At 40.6% G+C, this 21866-nt stretch overlaps 1 protein-coding gene across 1 annotated transcript in view; it reads left to right on the top strand.

Moving 5' to 3' along the window:
* Nucleotides 1–21866, top strand: part of LOC118789823 (ADP-ribose glycohydrolase MACROD2-like) — a 271812-nt gene that overhangs the window by 160562 nt on the left and 89384 nt on the right. Inside the window, exon 5 of the mRNA XM_036546484.1 lies at nucleotides 20539–20655. Coding sequence (XP_036402377.1) covers nucleotides 20539–20655 — 117 coding nt within the window. The remainder of the gene's footprint in view (nucleotides 1–20538; nucleotides 20656–21866) is intronic.

The following is a 21866-nucleotide window of genomic DNA, read 5'->3' as shown; positions in this document are numbered from 1 at the left end:
AATATGATGTCCTCTCATCTGCCTATTCGACCATGTCTCACAGCAAAATAATGTGCCTGAATGAATTAAAAATAAATCCCCTCCTGGGATTCACATAAAAATTCAAGCCCACAGGTCGTCTGTTTTCACCTGCTCAAATTGTGGAGTTTTGCTTGACTTCCTTTCAGCCATGCCGGGCCCCATTAGCCTGGTATTATAACAATAACTAAACTAAATCAGAAAAGGTGTGTGTGCGTGCATGTGTGTATGCATGCACATTTGTGCATGACAGCATGTTGCATTTTTCATCTTGTTATAAATACATGAAAAAATGCATGCAATCAGATGGAAACCTATGTTAGGGTCATCTTAGCAAGGCAGCTAGAGAGATAGTGTCCTCTCTCTTGTACTCCTCGTCAGTTGATCTGCCTCTATTCAGAGGGTCCAGTCTCACTGCATGGGCTTCAAATGAAGCGCTCATGATCAAAACAAAACAAGCCAAAAAGACGGCACTTTGTAGGGATGTTTTGTTTTCAACACGCCTTAAATTTTAATAAGCTCTATCATATGGCTTTTCTTAAAACTGATGTTCAGTGCAAATTTAGTACAAAAGAATCTTTGAACTGATACAGACTAAGACAAGAGAGTCATTTTTTTTAAACACAGCAAAAACCCTGTTAAGACATTCACAGTCAGGGTTAAAAAAAAAAAAGAGTTCATAGATCCCAATATTGACATGGATGGACAAAGGAGCTAATGTTTATGCAAGCTATGCCAGGTTTTCTGGCTGGATATCACTGTGTTTACTTGACTTTCTGGTGACTGAATTGTCAGCAGTAATGAGAATCTAAGGCTCGTTGTTTGTCTTTGTAAGCGTTCCTTTTTGTGTGATAAAAATGAGGCTGGTTTTATAAGGCAGACCTACAGTATAGATGCTGGCTTTGTAATTAATTGTGAAAGATGGGTGGAGCCAAAAAGGGCCCTTTAGTCAGGACTTAATGAACTCCTTAATCTCTTTCATCATGATATCAGCAATTTTTACCCTAAAGAATTTAAATCCCACTTTTACTTTTTAAGATTAGAAAAATGCTTCTAAAAAAATTTATCCACTTGTAGCATGATGAGAAGTGTAGTTTTTGATTAATAGAACTGAACCTATAATGTTATATGGACATTTTTATTTCCTAATTGCACACTTACTGCTGCATACTACTACTGCTGCTACTGTCTGATTGATTAGGTTTTTTAAATTTTTATTTTACTCCTGAGGCAGAGTGTTGTTATGCTCAAAAGGGTATCAGAGGAAATAGTATGTCAACAGCTCTGTGTCCTAACAAGCCTAGAAATTTAAAACTGGCCTTCAGCGAGTTACATGGTACACATAGGCCAGAGGGAATTCCTCCTAATTGCAAAAGCTAATGAGGTCATGAGTGCCCTTCTGTCTTGAATAGTATGAACAATGAATTGTTTGATATTTTGACTTATTTGTTGTTTTCATTACCTTTTGGCACAGTAACTGTAATTTAATTGAGAACCAGTTCAGTGCCTACAGCTCTGTGACTTCTTAGCTTCTCCAGATACCCAGGAGTATATATAATTTTACCATACAAACACATAATAATCTGAAAGATCATTCCTGAAAGTAGAGCATAATGATTATGCAATGCTTGCTCTTGCTATCACTGTTTCAGGGCTGGTAATGGGTGTGCTTATACAAATGCATGCTGGGTTAGGGGTGGTGTGGTGTGCTCTCAGATGTCACTCTCTAGTCATTATTTCTTTCCATGCGAGTTCTGTAGTTCCTACTGGGGGTCCTGCATGAGCGCTTGGTTGGCTTCCGTGGGGAGATTGGTAACTGATGAGTAAGCCTTTAGTAACAGGGTTGGAAGAGGGGGGCAACCAACCATCCTACTCATTATGTCATATTCAGCTGTCAATCACCCGGCCAGTAATGACGGGAGATAGTGTTACACTTACAGCCTTTGCTCACTGGTGCAAACTCATGCGTTTAGTTGCCAAAGAAAGATAGAAAAGACAAAGAAAGAAGAGAACAGTCTTTGTCTCATTTACATATGTTAAAATGAGTTAAAGGTGGAGGGAGTGGGGGTATAACAGAATAGCATCTATAATTCTAGGCCTAGTTACTTTTGATAAAATATAGAGCTGGTCTTATGCTTGAGCTAAAAAAAAAGCTTTTAAAATCACCCTGTAAGTATGTTAAAGCTCGCAATCCCCTGAGAAAAATTATCTTTTTAATTAAAAGGACCAGCAGGAAGGGACTTGGATCAAGCCAGCATAATTATTAAAGACCTTCTCATGCTAATCCTCGCTCTCGAGTAATGATCCCAGCACTGCAGAGTTAGGCCACTGTCAGGAGATGGAGGGAAGGGGGGATTGTGTTGTGTGTTCCTTCACGTTCTGCGCCGTTTGCCACAGATCCCTTTTATTAAGTACGGTGACAAATGCAAGTTTTTCCTAATGATTTCAGAGTGCACATGCACATACGTTCAATTGAGGTCAAGACCCAGTCAAAGCTTTGACCTAACTGCTAATGACAAATTATACCTCAGTCTTTGACAGTGGGTGTTTCAGCAGGCTTAAATAAATTTATGGACTTATGTGTATGTGTGCGTGCACGTGTGCTTGCGTGTGTAAGAGGGCATGGGAGAGGGAGCGTGAACGCACAGATTACCATGGCAGAGGCATGTGTGCCATTCCTTCAGGCCCTCCATCCAGCAGTGTAGTCTCTCTCTTCCCCATGAGTATAAGGGAGAGGAGACTGCAGTGCTCCAGAGAGTGGGGGACACCTTGTCAAAACGTTTACTTTCCTGTAGTTTCTGTGGCTTCTGCTGACCACTCTGTTTATCTCAGAGGAAATACTGCGCTTGGCTGGCGCCGTTCAGCGCTCCGCAGCTGGGCACGGAGACGGTATTTCAGTACACAGCTGTTAATGGTTAATCTTCCCAATGCTGACGTCGTCAAAATTAACTGATACCTCAGGAAAGCTGGCGTGGGCGCCCCCTCAGATAAATCAGGAAGTGATTTTCCTCCCCTTATCATCACATCCTGATTTTATCGCTCTCTCTCTCTCTTCTTGGAGCTTATAATGGAACCAACGGTTTCTCAGTGAGGTCAGAACACAGAAACACTGTGACATCCTCAGGGGTAGAACATATAAACCAGAGAACTGCTATTCTTCTGACTGGCAGCTTTGACTGTGTTACAATGAACATAACATTTGTTCTAGACAAGGAGAATAATACCTGGTGAATAGACCTTTTTTCCATTCTTGGTTGTGCGTAGCTGGCGTGCATTATGAAAAAAAAGAGAAATCCACATCCTTTAAACTGCATTGACTCCATGGTTCAGTGTGTTAGTACTACGAGGACATTTGAATCACAAACAACTGAATTGTACAATATGCAATTTGTCCCACGTAATCGCAACACATTTAATCAGCGCTCACACAAAGCTCCTCTCATTACAACTGCTCTGTTCATCTGGGAAAATGTGTTCCTGTGCTGTTTTATGTGTGGGCTGTGTTCTAATCATTCAGTCATCCTTTCATCAAGCTGTGTGTGACAATCACTGTCCAGAAACACAGATGAAAAAAGTTTGAAGATTCTATAGCAGGAAATACAATATTTTCAACTCAAACAGTCAGTCAGTTTGGATCAAGACCTATTACAGCCACTTATATTCATGTGGAGGATCTGGTCAAAGGTTGCCCAAGGTCTGGCTGTTTATTTCATTTCCTCCTGACTGAAAGCTTAGTGGCCACAAAGCACAAAGCCCTGCTGTGCTATTATCTCCCCTGTTTGTTAGTGTTACCGGGACAGGGCTCTACAGTCTTGGTGGCCCATAGAAGTCGTTATGCTTTTCAGACCACCATGGGCCATTAATGTCTGTGTTTAACTGGTGCGTCGGGGGCCACGAAACCAAACCGGTTTATGCAATTTTTAATGATCTCATTGTGTTGAAAACATACGTTCATACATTCATCTGAGCTTTGGCTTTCTAAATGTTCAGTGATTGTTATATGTGTTTACTATCATGTGATGAATGCTTTGCAGCATCCAGGCTTAAAACTGGATACATTGTACAGAACCGAAGCTGGTGCTAAGGACATTGTATATAACAGTCAATACTGATGTCATTGGACAATATTGCGGGTACAATGAGACTTAAGCACATACATTGGTGTAGGGCTCATCTTACTACGTATTGTATGACCTTTGCTATGTCCTATACTAGACTCCAAGGTATCTAGTTTGAATATCCTGTGTAATAAGTGAATGTAACATCATTACAATATGTGGAAGATAGTTTAAATAAAACCCTACACCCTGGCTTGTGGTAGTATTTAATATTTCAGCTATAGAAGCAGATTTTTTTCTCAGGCATCAGGATTAGTTCACTATGAAGCAGATACCTGTTAGTAAAATCCATTCACCTTAGTTGATGAATTCCTTCTAGTATCATCCAGTCCCCTCTTATCCTGTTCTCTTGACAGAGTATACCTTTTTTTTAGGAAGGTGGACCATGGAGGACAATCTGTGCAGTTAACCTGTTTACTTTCAGAGCCACATTGCGCTCATTGAAAATTACAAACCACCATGGACATGACAGTTCCACATAGTTTTTCACTCTGCAGGCTCCAGTTAGACCACAGATGCGAGAATAGAACAGATAAGTATGGCTCACATAATAGACTAGCTCTATTCAATTGACAGAAATGAAAGATATGCTAGGCACCCAGTTTTAAAGCTCCACAACCTGGTCAAAACCCCATTAAAGCAGTATAAGATGCTGTTTGCATTTGTGTGTATGTTTTGTCTGGCCAGTGCGTCACCTTTGCGGGCCGGTACGTTTTCATATTTGCTGGCCCAGTAGCTCAGTGCAGCTCTGTTGGAGTGGATGCCTGATTGTAGCTGTAGCTGTAGCTGTAGCTGTTTAATTTCATTTTTGTGCTTATCAGTTGTTATCCTTGCCATTTGGTCATGTAGGAGAATCATATCAATACTGGATACCTAGAGGGAAAAATCAAATGAAATTCCAGTACCACATGCAGTTCTCAATGAGAGTGATGGTGTGGGTGTGGAAATACAAAACAGACTGGCCTCTGTTCTTGGTGGCACAACTACCCCTCAGACCTCAACCTTTCTGAGGTTACTAAGTAAATAACATTTGCTGCTCCTCAAGTCCAGTCTCACCCATCTGACCTTTCTAGTCCTCCCAGAATCAAGTCAAAAAGCTTCATTAGGGCAAATAATCCCCTCGTTATGGGGTTATAGGGGGCTGCCATGCAGAACGGCTAATTTTCCTCAGGACAGACTTCAGAATCATGCATGAAGACCTCTAATTCCAGCGTCTGGTGTCCATTCTCAAAGGCTTTATTGTTTTTATTATGTTCACTGAAGGCTTTTGATTCTTAATTGCCGCCTCATACTAGCTACTTTCTTCTCTCAGTAATATGAGGGACATTCCAGTTTCAGTGTGATTTAACTACAAAGAATGTAGTGCAGTTGTATTCACTCAGCCCCACGGCAAGAGTAATAATACTGCCAATATGGTGCCCTTCGTCCAAGGATCTTAAATCTCTCTGCAATGAGGCGGCACGTGCAGTGTGACCAACTGACCATCAGCAATGTGAAACTCCTACCAGGGTTATTTATGACAAATATTAGGTAAGCAAATGACATCAGTTAAGTGTAAAAATATATACAAATGAACCAACTGAATAGCTGCCTGATTAGATGGTTAGTTTAAGATATTTTGAATTAGCCACTGACACTGGGAACAACGTCAGGGTTGGCATTGATAAACTAACAACAAGTATGTTTTTGAATTGAGTTTATTTAATTCTATTCTTCACCTTATGTTCTTCACTGAACTTGCATGAGGTCCCTTTCAAATGGCAGTTAAACTAAGAGAGTTCACACTCTTTATGTAATTCAGAGTGTTTTATGTATGTATGTTTTATATACAAGTTGTATTAAATGACCAGTGTAGGCCTAAACTCTGCAGATAATTGGCTAACTCACTGGTAAAGTATTCAAAATTAAATATAATTGTTTCTCACAGCCATGGTGCTTGTTTTCAAAGTGTAGTGATTTTATAGATTTGTACTATAATTTTCAAGCCCTCTGGTGATTCCAGGAAGAGGCAAGATTTTTCTCCTCCATCACTACTCTTGGTCGTTTTTTAATTACATGGACCGGAAAAAAGACTGCCCCCTACAGCTACATTATTGCTTTTACAACTCTTGGAGGCTGTGATTTCATCCCTCTTGTTCTCCTATTATTTAATCAATGACAGTAGTTTTTGCTGTGGCAGTAAGTGCAAGGATGGTTTTAAAGAAAGAGTAGTTAGCATTCCTCTCTAAATGTAAGTCACAGCAGTTTGCATGAAAAGATACCTAGATCAAAAATGTAAATCAGCATTTATGAAATTAGAATATTAGGAATATACTTGACAAAGGAAGCAAACAAGGCACAGTGCAAAAAAAAACGCTTATCTGTCCTTATTTATGCCAGAAGCACTGGCTTAAGAAAAATGTTAAATGTTCTGACTGGCAACTCAGGAAACAGACAGGAAAAAGGAAGGACCTGAGTTGGTGATCCAATTTTTTTTTCTTCTCTTGTTGAAGAATGAGCTTTAGAGTTAAGAAGTGCAGGCATGGTTTGTCATTGTGCTTCATGGACTGAATGCCCTGTCTTAAAGATCAAAAGGTGTTTAAGTGGATCAGAGCTCTGAAGACAGAGAGATGGAGAAAAAGGAAGAAAAAAGTCTGCTGTGAAATGAGATTCTGTGCTTTTATAGTGTTCAGATGCATGAAACCTATTTTTTTATTAAGGATATAAAAAGAAACTTTATAGTCTGTAGTTGTGAAATCCATGCAATGGTAGGATAGACAGGAGAGCATGGTTAAAGGTTTGTTAAAATCTCTTATAGAAAGGACTGTAGGACTGTAGCCTCTTCCCACTTGTATCCTGATGGGAGAAATAATCATCGGCCCATACCCATCAATTTTAAATGTGATTCAGGTGCTCTGTACATTAAATGAACGTACAGTGTGCGTACTTCTTTCTTTTTTAGGCTTAAGCTAAATTCATAGTCCAGTTTATTGATATGGCAACTTTTAATAGTGTTATTAACACAAAATCAGCTCTAACAAGGGGTACACAATCCCATATCAACATAAGCCTCAATAACTGACAGTATTGTATCTATAAGTGGAAAAACAGGAAATAAGAATGCTTTGTCTTGTACTCCTTTGAATCCTGCTTGTCTTACTGAAGGAAATCAATTAATCGCCACAATCCATTTCACCTGACAGCTTCATTGTCAAAAGAGCAGAAACAGTGTCGTGCTGTCTTTGTGGTATCTGACTGCTGGCCACTTCAGTGTTACCAGGGTGGACTTGCCAGCCAGTGTTTCTGCTACAGTGGTCACCTGTTTCATAATGTGATATTCGCCCGTGCATTGCATTATCTCCTGTTTACTTTCAGGAAACGAGATGCCAAATCGAAGCGCAAAACCAATTACACAAGCTTAACGTCAGCTTTGATCGCAGCCAGTGCATTAGTTGCTTTGCCAGACTCTGAAGTATGCCTTAATAAAAGAGTGCTCAAACGAAAAGTGTTTTCCATCTTAATTTACTGTTACAGGAAATCCAGGGGACTGACACATTCCAGTACGGAACTATGACAGGAGTCTGTGCAATGGCTTGTTCTTCTACGTCAAGGCCATTTTAATCGCTGTCTGAAATTAAATTAGTTTAAACGAATACAGACTCCAAATGCAAAATTTATCACAAACTTTAGAATACACGGTAACAAATTTGGCTGTGAGTGCCACAGCAGTAATTCTATGAAATCATTTATTGAAAAATATGTTTTGACACATTTTACCTTTTTTAGCTGTGGAAGGACATGTTGTTCTGTCTGTCCATCTGTGTATGTATGGATTTATCTATAGGTGTAAGTCTAGGTTGAGATAAAGGTGTAAATGAAAGTAAGGCAATGCTATTTACTCAAGTTCCTTTGCATTCTCAGTATGGATAAATATGAACCATATGTTGATGTTTAGGTGGAAAGGATTTCTGTAAAGCACATTATAGTTATTGCTTTCTTGGAGAAGAAATGTGCTTACTTGAACTAGGATGTCCAGAGTGGCAGTTTACAGTGTGCAGTAAAGGAGCTGATCTGCATGTTTTGCTAATGTGCAAGAAGTAACAAAGGTATTGCAATGCTGGCAAAGGACGTGAACTTGTGTTGAATTTACTGTGTAGTAAAAGCCTGCACAACACCAGCTGTTCATGCATTTATATACAAAACAGCAACCTTATTTTTCTTCATTTCTTTTATTATTATGCTTGTGGGAAGGTCAGAACCAAAGGTTTGAAAATCTGAGGTTGGAAAACCATTTACTTTTCCAGCCTAGTTGGACAGATGGACATATCCATGATTTGTTTTTGTTGTTGCAGAGTAGATGAACAATGGTTCTTTGTCCTTTGCTTTTTTCATTTTTGCTTTTGGTATTCTTTGAAAACTAAGCCCTACTATTTTGCGACATGAAGCTGCACTCTGAATTATGGAAGTCATTTATGATTAAACCGGCAGGGTGATATTCCCTGCAGTCGTCTTTGAAAGCTGTGTTTTCACAACACCAGCATCGTCTGTGCCATTGCCTCAGACCCCTCAATTGGGGCACATTTTTACCTCAAATTATGTTTAATTAGGCCCCGTTTTAAATTTAGATGATTTTACTGTTGCATTCCTCCTTTGAAAGCATTATGAAGGTATGGGGCCACAATTAGAGAGATGGCAGAAGGGCAAGGGGGAGAGCAGGGGAAGGTCAGTTAAAGTGTGTTTGTCCAGTGAGCTACAATCCTTGTCTTTCATACAAATATCGATACCTTGTGAAGGTTTTGCAGGAACAACTCTCTATTAGAAGTAACTTACTGGCATGTGCACATTATTCAAGTCTCAGATGCAAGGTAGGCATGTTTCAGGAACATTTTTAATGGGCCCCTTTTATTTTATGCTTCGAATCATCTAAGGATTGCTTTGTTGTGTCTGCTTTAAACAATAGCCATTTAAACATTTAAGCTAACTGCCGCCTCCGTTGTGATCCAAGTGGTATCCCTGAACAGGCAGTGGCACAGTAAAAGTTTGTGTAAAGTTTTTATGTCTAAAACTCGAGTGGCTTAATTGCTTGGTTCTCTCCCAAGCGAGACAACACAAGTGTGTTTTTTATTCTGAAGCATTCATTGTTTCCAGTTGTATCCCCCAAACGTTTGCAACCATCAGACATGCAGCCTCCAATCTGATTTTGATGCCTCTTAATCTTCAGCGAGTGCACAGATAGCGAACAGACGATTCCTACCTGACTTGGGGCTGACGTTGGAAAGGCGGCCAATGTTTTTCACCCAATCAGCAAAAGAAAAGGCTAATGAGGGCACCAGAGAGCAAACAGGATAGAAAACTTGGCGAAACAGTCGTCACCCTCTCCTAGCACACACACAGTGCATGTCAGAGGCTTAACAGCTCATCCCTCACTCTTATGGGCAGTTTCGTTTGCTCTGCTGGAAGAAAGAAATTATCCCTAACTTTAGATACCACAATGGAGATTGAGACCGATAATATTCTTACTTTTTCCACGTCCATGTTTTTAGATCATCCTCCTTCGTTATGACAACAGTTGCTACCAGCGCCATTTATTTGTCTGAGTGTGCATCATTTTTATGATTTGAAATCCTCCTGATTGATCCATATTTTTCCCTGTAACTTGTTCAGATCTTATCGAAGACAAGTCATATAAGGCTACTGGATGTGTGGGAGGAGACAGCTCTTGTATAGGTTATGGAGCGTGCCAACTGTCTTTGTAGATGTGAAGCTTTGATGTCAGAATTTGTTACGGCAGGAATTAACTGGCTGCCGTGTTATTAATAACATTTCAAGCTCTATATTTTTCATCCAGTTATGAAAAATATAGAAGCATGAGGAGAGTTTCATATTCGAAGTTCAGCACATCAGAACCAATCAGTATCTATAATTATTTGTTTTTATTGTGACACGCATGTGCTCATGTAAACCCATTCACTCATGGGTTTTAATGTTTTGTCACAGAAGCAAGTATCCATGCAAGTGCCTCAGGTGTGCGGGGGTAATTTTAAATGTAGAACCCAGATAGACATTCAAAGATATTCAAGCCTGCGCGTCGAGTCAGTAATGACCATACAAGGTAATAGCCGTCCATAACAAGGAACTATATGAAGAGTCAAAGGTGAAAAATGAGTGTGGTATTGGGTGTGGAAGAACCGACCACAGGTGGTAGGCAGACGGAACAGCACTGTTTTTCAAGGAATGCTGAAAACAGGCAGCTGGAGAGGGGGTGACCTCATCACCACATGCAGCGTGGTTTAGTTCTGATGTTTAACGGGTAAAGTGTATCATGTGACAATCCCTCCTACTGCTTACAAAATAAGAATGTGACAGAGAAAGTGTTTGTTGGGTTTTAGAGTGAGCACACCAAAAGGGAGAAGAGGAGGCCCTTAGGGTAAATGAGAAAGGCAGTTTGGGCAGCTGAATGAGAACTGAATGTACTTTCACATTAAGAGAAGAGAGGGGGAGAGGGAGAGGGAGAGAGACAGAGATTGACAGGGAGAGAGAATTCTGACAATGCAGACGGACTGTAAGCTGAGAGACTGGAGTCGATCAAGAGTGCAGGGTTCCCATGTGTGGAACCCAGGAAGGGAAAAAAAAACAAAAAAAAAAGGTGAAACAGTGACACAAGGCTGTGGAGGGACATGGCTGTTGCGTCCCCAGGAATCCAGCACCGCAAGGGGCTGGCACCGGCCTGTCCTCAGCTGTCACAGTTTATGGGCACAACGGCAGCACCAGATGAGGCTGTGGTAACCTAACCTGTCTGAGGGGGTTTATGGCCTCGGGAAAAATACAGTTTTTTCTTTGAAATCCTCCTCTTCTCTCAGAGTTTTAAGCTTCTCTCTTAGTCCTGTTATGGTTTTTACAATAGCGCAATTACTGTTCTCCAGTGATAATGTGTTGAGATGTACGTAGGCGTTTACAGCTTTTAAGGTGTAAATTACCCACTCAAAGACAATCACACACAGGAAATGAGAAGCATGAAAGTCATTGTTTTTGCTCCTCTTTCTCAGCACAGCCTGTGTTGATTGTGAAATCTGGGCTTCCACATTGTACAGGTAGTGTGACGTAAGAGACATCTCGTTGCTATTGTTTAAAAATGAAGCCTGAGGAAATGGATCCTCAAATCAAATTGACAAGCGCAATCAACCCCCATCCCACCCACCACCTCCACACACACACTTTAGACGAGCAGTATTACGGGAAACAAATCTCAATAAATAATTGTCAGGTGATGATGAAACACTTCATTTGTCATTACAATTTCACATCTGAAATAAAGCCACCGCAATGATTTCTGGTGGTTTCAATATCCCCTGTAAATATATTCCCATTGTAATAAAAGAGTAGATCTATAAAAGAAGAAAATTAAAAATGGAAAAGTCCAGTACTAAGTCTTTCAAATACAATTGTAAGAATGTTGTACCATCTACACCATGTTACAACTGAAATAAGTGGTAAGGTTTGGAGGTTTTCAAATGAATTGATGACCTCTGACCTCACCAGGGAGTGAGACAAAATAGGAAGCAGTCATGCTGAGGTGTCTTGATTGGATGATATGGACCATTGCTAAAAATGTTAAGGGCCCTTTTCTTCATTAGGGGGCCACTGTGCAAGGATGGTGATGGCTGTTGAATAGGAAGAGGATTGAATTTCCCTTTCTGTAGTAATTAGGTGAAATTGAGCATTTTCAGCTTGGTCGATTTGTGGAACTTTAATACTTAAACCCCATTCACAACAGTGGGAAATTAAACAGGATAATTAGCATTTGAGACAATATGAATATTTCATTTAATTTGACATTGAGGTCAGAGAGATTAACATGCAAGACAAAAGCCACAGTGAGGGACTGCAGAAGTGAAGCTCCATTTCTCTAAAGCTGAACATTTTAATAAGTGTAGAAGAGGTGAAAAGGAAAAACTGAAATAAGATCATTTTATTGCTTTTGTTTTGCATCTTTGCATATCAAACAAAACCATCACCTGACCTGGCCTTGTTCAAGTGCTATATGAAGCCTTTTGAAGCCTTGTCAGGACTACTTAATAATACAAAGAAACTGTGTTGCAAAAAGTCTGAAGGGCTATTTACAGTAAAACAAAATGATCCTAATCCATTATAGGAAGGCTTAGTGGTTATAGTAAACAGTGGGACTCTACATACCGTATGCAGAGTATCTGTTCCCCAATAGTCCAGTCTGTACCATACCACAATTTCCATTAATCTGCACTGTGACTCTGTAAAGCTACTCTGCAATAGTTTGGCTTCACATTTCATTCTTGACACCTTGATGTGTGGCTGTTGCCTGCAAATGTTTGCAGAAATTTTTTTCACTTTGTTGAATATTGATTCCTAAGCTATGTTGTAATGATTTCCCTGACGTTATAAATATGCAGGATCTGTAATGGTTTCCCGCTGGTCAGTGGTGTGTTTTGAAGGATGCTAAATGTTGGGTATTATGCCTTTTTATCTTTTCTTTGTCCAAAGAGCTGTAATCTAAATCTGATGTTGTAAGCCAAAGTGTTTCTACAGAATACCCTCTTTGAAGAATCATTGTCTGTGACTGACACTTCCGCAGCTAATTGTTCTAATCCTGCATTAACATTGGAATTAGAGTCAGAATAATAATGATCATTATTGTATTCAAGAATACACAGGAGAAATAACTCTGGTTCATCATAAATTTCTATCGCTGCTATTATTCCACAACAATAGGATCCGTTACGATTTATAAAGGATCGACAGGAAAAAGTGTTGAATGTCTGACATTTCGTGCTTGAAGGATCTCTTATTGGCACTTGATTGGGGCTTAATTCACATCATTATCTCCTTTACTGAAATTAGTTGGGTAGAAAATTGTATTGTAAATCAAAAAGGTAGCAGAGTGTATGTGTGTGTGTGTATATATATATCTATATATATATATATATATATATATATATATATATATATAATATGATACTGTATGTGTGACATAAAATCACATACAATATCACACATTGTGCACAATGGTAAAGAATTTTATTAAGCATGGCATAAGTGGACCTCATTTAGTGTCTATGAGCATTCTGTCATCATGCATGCACTAACAGGTGATGATGACCTTTGCAAAATTTGCTCTGTCAATTGAACAGGTTTCCTCCTTTCCTCTGTGAGTCTAAAGTTGAAAGCCCCCTGGTTTTCAGCCTCTCTCACAGGCTAATGCCAGTTTGGCTCTGTTCTTTTCGGCCTGAATCCCGAACTCCTAAACCACTGAGGGACAGAAAATAATTAGGAGGGAAAATTGCAGCTGACACTATTTCTGAAAAGCAGGGAATTGTAATGAAAGCAGAGCAGGAATCCTTTGTGCCGGATGGAAGAACAGAAAGAAAGAAAAAGACAGACAGGTTCTCAGAATGTGCGAGAAGGGAAGCCTAGGGAAAGTAAGCAGGGCTTTGCAGACTTTAGTGCACGTGGGGGAAAGAGCCCCATCAGTACCCCTTACAACAGCTGCCCAGAATAGTTCCAGTGCCAAGGTTATTAAAGAATACATCACCCCATGATGGCTGCATAATAAGCATTTTCAGAACAACAAGAGATGTACAAACTGAGATGAATAGGTCAGGAATCTCAGGAAGTGCCCTGGGTTTACTTCTTTCCCCCTTAACACATAGATAGAGAAGCCACTGAACCAGTCAGCCTCCAGCCCGAAGTTATCTTCATTAGTGGAGTGCAGTCTTCCCTTCAGGGAGAGGTACCCAGAAAGTTTTCGCAAAATAAAGTGAGGCACGAAGATTAATAAAACCCGCCGTCCCACATAGCACGCAAAGCAGCGATGGGGGGGAGATAGATGAGGTATTAACAGTTATATTTCACAGGGGCGAAAATTGGCGGACAGGAGCAGATGCTGTTCGGCACCGGCTGGGACACTTAAATGAAAACTCTGCAGTTAAAATGTCCGATGGGGCACCGGTAGAAATGCGCTTTGAAATATTGTACTGGGCACCATCATTTGCGCATCGCTTAGTAGCAGTTTTTTTTAGGGGATTTGGCTGTAATGTGGGCCTACCCGTAGGACTGTCAACGAAGGAGGAAAGGTCTTTAAACAGACTGTCACATATTCATGCATGTTATGAGTGGGGAATCAACATTAGAGAGTGATCCACATTGTAATCAGAGACAGTAAAAATACCAAAAAATAAACTATAATGAAAAGTGAAATTATTGTACAAGAGAAAAAGGTATTTTCAAAATCAAAGACAAAATTACAGTGGAAGGGAGTGTTACCTCTGTATAAATGAATACATTTGTACAAATTGCACAATTTAATTCTACCAATGATTGATGCAGTAGATTCCTTCTATTTTTAAGGTATTCATTCTTATTTTCAAGCTTGAGCAGGCTTGAGCTATGCTGAGAGAATAAACATGAAAACCAGTAAATGCTCTGACTTTCAGCACACTGTAAATGTCAGTTTAGAATTACAGTTTCTGATAGGAATGCTAATGTAGCACACCTTTCCTTGCAAAGGTGGCAGTAAATGCTGCACTTAGTTAATGAGGCTCCAAACCCATTTCTGTGTAATTGTAACAGCCTCTTTAACACCAGAATCAGCTGGGAATTACCCTGAAATCCCAGTTATATTAGAAAATAAATTGACAGCAAGATCGCATCTGGGTCACTCTACTTCTCCTGAATCTTGAGACCAGTATTTTTGCGTCGTTAATTTCTTTTAGATGAGAAAAGATTCTTTAACTCTGGCAAGAAGGGAAACAGATGACGGAGGTAATGCATTCGAAATCTGTCATCAGTTCAACAGCTTGCTGTCGACCTTTTCAGATGCTGCATTTCAGTGAGCACTGTAGGTTCCTCTCTTTCCACACTATGAGGAATGGGTTCTCCTGTGACTTATCATGACCAAAGCGACCTTTGACATATCTTCATTACACGGGATGGGTAGGAAACTACTCCTTGGCTCATTCTGATGACATTTATAATCCATTTCTGAGCTGAAATAAATCTTGAGCGAGGGGAGTGCTATCCCGGTAGCAAACCCACAGTTGGCTGCCATCTGTTTCTATAGTGATGGCCAAACCGTTTGCTGATTGCGGGTCATTAGAAATGTATGAATTCCTTTGCATTTTGATGCGCCTGCTGTATGGATAAGAGCAGTGCACTGCATTGAGGAACGGGCACCCCCACCCTCTGCCTGGTCACACAAGACGCTCGCCCATCCTCTGTTTGATGAATGTGATCTAAATAAATCAGCTTCTCTAGGTCAGCATGATGCAAGGGCCAGGAAACTGGTGAAATTTACTTAATTTCCTGGAAAAGCAATAACCGGCAGAAGGGGGGGGGGGAGCTCTTGGCTCTGAAGTTCGTTACCAGGTCCATTTGTGAATTGATCCAGGGAGCACCAGGACAAGCCTTGTTATGGTTGCACATAGCATGTGTCATAGTTCATCCAGGAGGACTGACAGTGAGGGTCCAGAGTAGGGACACCATGTGGGAAGGACCTGAGTGAAACGGGGACAGCAGGGGGTTGTTTTTGCCAAGGGTTAGCTGCTTCACTGCGTCAGCCAGCTCCAGGCAAACGACACTGCACCTGCTTCAGGTAAGCCAGGGCGTGTAGGGTACGGTGGCAGGGTCTGAGAGCCTACCTGTCCCCTCGCACAGAGCCTGCACTCTCAAGGCCCACTGTGCGCAAGTGTTTATGAGTAAGAGATATAGGCGTTCCTGTTTATCCAGCTTCTGGCATACTGCAGAGCTTGCATGCCCCTTGTGGCTGCATTTTATGGAACACCTGCATACGGTTCATCAATTTAAGACAATCTGCCTCTGCTCTTTGCAAGACCAATGTATATACATATACATACAATTCATTCTGTTTGATTTTGGATGTTTGTGTCAATTCATGTTTTTTTTTTCCTTATGTCCTTGTGAAACCATACAGAGCTATGCCCTTTGCACAAAGCTGTCAAAGATGGAGCCTACCACCTACCTAGCACTTCATCCTTTGGGGATGGATTCGGCTCTCTGTGTTTTGTGTGCAGCGATGTGTGTAAATGAGGATATGTGTTTGTGTTTCACCTGGTGCCCAGAGTGGCTGGAGACCCCCCTGCCTGTGTACATGAGGAGAGGACAGAGTCATTTGATGAGCTGAGTGCATGGATGGAGGTCACTGACCTGAATCGCTTGATGGAAAGGAAGCAATCAGCGCTAAAGCCATGTGTTGTAAATACAGGGTGCAGCAGTCTTTGTTGTACATGTTGACCTTCATCCTCTCTCTTGCTTCGGTAGACTAGACTGGTAGACTAGTAAATGCACTGTATCTTTGTCCTTATATCAAAGACCACATGCATCTCTCTTATAGATAGACTGTCACTGCTTTTGAATCTTTGACGCTTCAAAATTGTATATATGCATATATGTTCCACACAGTCTTGATCACATGTTCCTCAAAGCCAGACTTGTATGAGAACAAACAAACAAAAATCTATCAGTAATGCTTCTTTTTTCCTGGTAGTTTGCTCTACCGAATTTTAGAATTTATGATGAATGAATCCTAAGCAATGACATTTGTCCTCAGGTTTAGGTGATTTTAAGAGATTTTAGACTGTGTTCTTGACAAATGACAGAAATTGAATCCCTGGGTACTGGGCACAGATTGCATTGCATTTTGATATTCTGCTCTTTCCTCCAGCTCGTTTGAAGTAGTTTACATATTAACTGGTAGAAAACTTTGGCTGTCATAACACCTCTGCCATTTTTGTCTTTTTTCCTTGCATGCTGTAAGCTAGATAATGTGTTTATCATTTATGAAATATAGCTAATAAAATTCCACAAATAACTGCTAAAAGGTTTATATTCCATTTAACAATACATTTAATGATATTATACAAGCATGTTGCTGAAGGATTGCAGTTTTTCCAAAATTGGCTGCACCACTTGGGCTCCAGATGCTGAACTTAAAACCTGCCCTTGATGCCAGATTTTGAGCAAAAGTAAAAACGTGCTCCCCAAGATTGGACCGCAATAAATTATTGACACATGTTGATAAATGGTCAATAAAAGATGAAACGGGGGACCACGCGGTGGGGTATTTTATTATGACGCGTCTTAAGGATCCAGCTGCCCTGTAAAGGATGGGCAAATGGGTTCGGACTCAGAAACATAATGTGCAGGCCGTATCCTCAAAGCCATCCCTCAGAATGAAGAATAGCGTGGCTGCTCAAAACTTTCCATTTTCATTTGCGGCGCTGTCTGTTCTTGAATAGAAATGCAGTTCTTTTTTTTTCCAGGGCTGGGTAAGCTCACTTGGGTTTAACCTGAGATGAGTTTGTTGGTGGGGAATACTGAAAAGTGAACACAGGAATGAAAAATTGCCCAGGGATGGCACCTTACTTTTATAGGCGAAGTACACGTGGCCTCTTGCATAAAGAAAAGAGAACACACAGGAGAGAAGGAATATATATATATATATATATATATATATATATATATATATATATATATATATATATATATTCCACCCCCTATATTCCAAATTACTTCCACCCCCTACAATGTGGTACAGTGTAAAACATACCCCTCTCATTCTATGTGCAGTACGTATACTTGGACTGACATTTTTGGTTGAGATGCATGATGTATGCATTGTATTGCTAAGTAGTGCCATTGTATGTCATTCAAACTGATACTGAATGCTAGTGCCATACAATGGTGCCAATTGCCGTGTCATTGGCTTACCTGCGTTCAAGCTGGCTTCTGTATTAATCGGTGTTTTTTATAAGCCAGACAATTGTCATTTACTAGCACTGTTTGGAATATTTATATTCTGAAAAGACGTGATACTTTTGTACTTTATATACCTGTAGAAATGTTGGAAAATTGAATATATGTACAACACTGATTTCTAGGTCATTCTGATTTTTTTTTTTTTTTTTGCATTTTCATTATATACAGAATGTAAGTTCTAATTTTGTTTCTGTCTTTTTATTTGGTTGTCTGACATTCAGAGAAATAAACCGCACCAGTATATGTACAGTTATCTTATTCTAACACATAACTACCATGTTCCTGTTTTTTTCCCGTCATATATTTATCAATTTACTCCCATGGCAACTGTGTTGCCCTATACTCATGTACTCTGGCAGGAATTTCTATCAAATAAGCATCCAGGAATGCTGTGTTTCACTGATGGATTAGGTTATTTGGGGCATGCATCTTATTTCCTGTCACAGCAGCCACACAGGTGTGTGAAGGACACAAGCGTCACAGGATTCACACCTGGGTCTCATTCATTTGCTCAAAGACGACAGGAGCTCTCTGTGATGGAACACTTGGAAAAATGAGTTTCTCCGGGTGTGAAAAGCAATTGCAGGGGCACAATCCATCTGTAACAAAGATAGTTTTATTGTAATTGCTTTTGCTTAAACAAAACCACAATTTTAATTTGTGAGATATGTTTATTTATTTCCTGTCCAGAGTAGTCATACTACATAGGGTGATCAGTAGAAGCAAAAGATTAATTATTTCCAAATTCATCTACCATGAATTTTATTTTTATTTCCAGAAATAATTTAAAAATTTTGTTGAATCTATATATGAATGTCCAGGGTATGTTCTCTGTTTTAAAGGCATGATATTTTGTCGCATTGCAAATGCAATCAGTCTCTGTCGACTTGCTGTTCCTCAGCCCATTAAAGATGATTGATAGAGGCGAACTTTGGAAGGAGGAAAATCTTCTCTCCAGCTGTTGTCTTTTACACTTCCTCCAAAAAAATGAAAGGCACCCAAAATCTCATCTACTGAAATTCTAGACCTTCCGTCCACTTCATGTAAAGATAATATCTTTGACGGGCTGAAATATTATCACCGTGAAGTTTCTCACGAAACTCTCTAAAGAAGCATGGTTTTGCCACTCTTTTTAAATCTGTTTTTGGGCAACTTATTGTCCCTTTGCTCTTTAGATAGCACATGACATGTGAGGCACAGCATCAGCCTGTCTGTAGTGATAAATGTAAACCTTCCAAATGTGCAACACAGTGAAACAAACAGCCTGAATCTCCTGCTGATCGAATTATGTCTCATTTTGTCATTATGCTGATACAGATACTGATCATTAAACTCCAAAGTCCATCTGCCCAGCTTATGTGACTGGGTAAACTGAACCATTCATCGAGTCCACAGACAAGGTCAATGGTAGCAGTTAATGGGGCTAAAAGTGAAGTTCCTGTTTACATATATATGTCTTTAAAAAGGGAGAAAAGGCCTCTTTGTTCACATCTTCACCAGGTGTTTTGCCTCAATTGTTTATAGGGGGGAATACCGAGGAACATCAGTGGAATTCTTTGGGTTTGCATGTGATTGATAACTTGTAGCAAGGTGTCAGCATTTGGAGGTTGATAATTTGGATTTCTGTCTTTCTACCTTCCTGTTCAAGATATGCTATTAATCAGACACATACTGGCTTTAACAAAGTGAACTTAAATCCTTATGAGGTAGAGCTCCCTGTACTAGGGCTTTGGGAAACATACTGTCATCATTCTGAGCTTCTTGAAGATGAAGAGGAATGAAAAATCTGGAATTGTGAACTGAATGTAGCTTTGAAACTGTGGAGGGCTCTTGTTCCTGTAATTTCTATTTCAGTTTTAGGCACCAAATTGCAATTGTTAGCTGCAGGGGGCACAATTCTGCTGCTAAATTTGGATACAAATAGTCCTGTTAATTTCATATTCTCTTGATTGCGGTGGTGGTAGAAGCTTAATGAGAACATTGTGGCGCCTTTTTACACTGATAAACTGTTTCGTAAAAGATCTGTCAAAACTTAAGAAGGCAGGGGCTTTTCGGTTCAGCATTCAAATAAAAACAACAAAAGCTGAATGTAGTAATGTGACGTGTTAGCCACTTAGGATAATTCAAGGAGCGTAATGACCCTAAACGAGATAGGACCAAATGTGAAACATCTGCTGGGCATTATGGGCCTGATGAGAAAACACTGCATAGGCGAGCTGTAGCTGTTCTATAATTACATCACATATAGCATGTAGGGTGAACCTCCTTGAAGTTGGCTCAGCGCTGGACAATTCATCTCCAAAGGCCTTGTTTGCTGAGAAGAGACACTGATTTCTTACGCCACCCACTGCAAAGTTATATCGCTTTAAAATATCAAGGCGCATTTGTCAATGCGAAGCGTGAAGCCATTTCGTGTCTGTCGGCAACGTGGATATGGAGGGCAGAAAGAGCGAAGAGTTAGTAAACGGTTTCACAAGAAGTCACTAAAGTAAGACCCTCTTGAGAGCAGATGAAACTGGGCGGCTGAAAAGGGAGGAGGTGTGTTTGTCCTGTCTGTCCGTCGGGAGCGCGGTTGCTCCAGGTCAGTGCCTTCACCTTGTGCGCGTCTGTGTTTCAGTGGATGGCTGCATACACAAGGCGGCGGGGCCCTGTCTCTACGACGAGTGCACCACGCTGAACGGCTGCGACACCGGCAATGCCAAGATCACCGGCGGCTACGACCTCCCGGCCAAATGTGAGTACTAAAGAGGGACTGTCAGTCTCTGCTTCGTGAGCTGAGAGCGCTGCAGTGTTTTCGAGTGCGCTTTCGCATGTTTGGCCCTTGCCCTGTTCGGGGTCAAAGCCCCCCTCTGTCGAGGGCGGACTGACGATGCCAGAACGGATAGCTACAGGGTCAAATCCCTGTGAGAACTGGAATGTGGCTTGAATGGTGTTGATTACCTTGTGCTCAACATGTGCTGTGTGACAAGAGGACTGACATTGTTGGATTTATAAAATCTGATGCTTGCGAATATGTAGCATGTTTTGTCAGTATTAATCTGCATTTTATGTTTATGAAATTTCATATATATATACAGCATATACTATTTTCACAGTTTCAGTGTCAGAGATATGTATTGATATTAGACATTTGCAAGGCATAAAAATGTCGTTGTGGGGTGTTTATCTGCATGTCTGTGTGCGATTGTCTTAATGGCAGCAAAGCTAATGATGTAGCCCGGGCCTATTTAGTGCCAGACCTGTATTAGTGCTGTGTCTCTGGTCAGGCATGGCCTCTGTGGCAGGCAGGAGAGTCATTAGGAAGGACGGGACTGTGTGTACAGCTGGAGGAAGCGGGATGGGGGTAATTATTTTTAATGCACCTGTCACTCCAGAGGTCTGTCAGAAAGACCCCTCCAAACAGAGCAGGAAAAACATGTGCAACACCAGTGGCCTAAATCATCCCAGACAGGGGGTTGAACCCTATGGGTGTAGGATATTCAAGCAATCTTTGGCATTGCTGTGTAAAGGCAGAAGCATTCCATAAAAGCATTGCTTTTTGTGTGTGACAGCAAGATTTGTGTCCAGTCTGCTCAGAGCTCAGAGAAAAACCATAACATCCAATATGTCTGCAGCTTTCATCACAACAGGGTCTTTTACATTTGTGTCTTCTCGTGCATGGCCATATGGCCATATTCAGTTAGCCTGTTGTTTTAAGTGCAGTTTTCTTCATATAGTCATATCTTCCATGTGCTGTTTGCATCTACCATGTCCTTTAATGTGATATGTTGCCACTAGAAAGGGAGGCACAAGGCACACCTTTGAATTATACTGTGCAGTTTCTCACATCCAGACTGAGCCTGTCTTTGTCAGAGAGGCTGCTCTGATTACTGCTATTAAACATTAACAGCACTGTCACATTTTCTCAGAAGAGAGAGAAAGAAAGGAAAACAAAATGTTAGGGAT

This window comes from Megalops cyprinoides, chromosome 15, assembly GCF_013368585.1.
Source record: "Megalops cyprinoides isolate fMegCyp1 chromosome 15, fMegCyp1.pri, whole genome shotgun sequence".
Classification (NCBI taxonomy): Eukaryota; Metazoa; Chordata; class Actinopteri; order Elopiformes; family Megalopidae; genus Megalops; species Megalops cyprinoides.
This window is presented reverse-complemented; position numbering and strand designations above follow the sequence as displayed.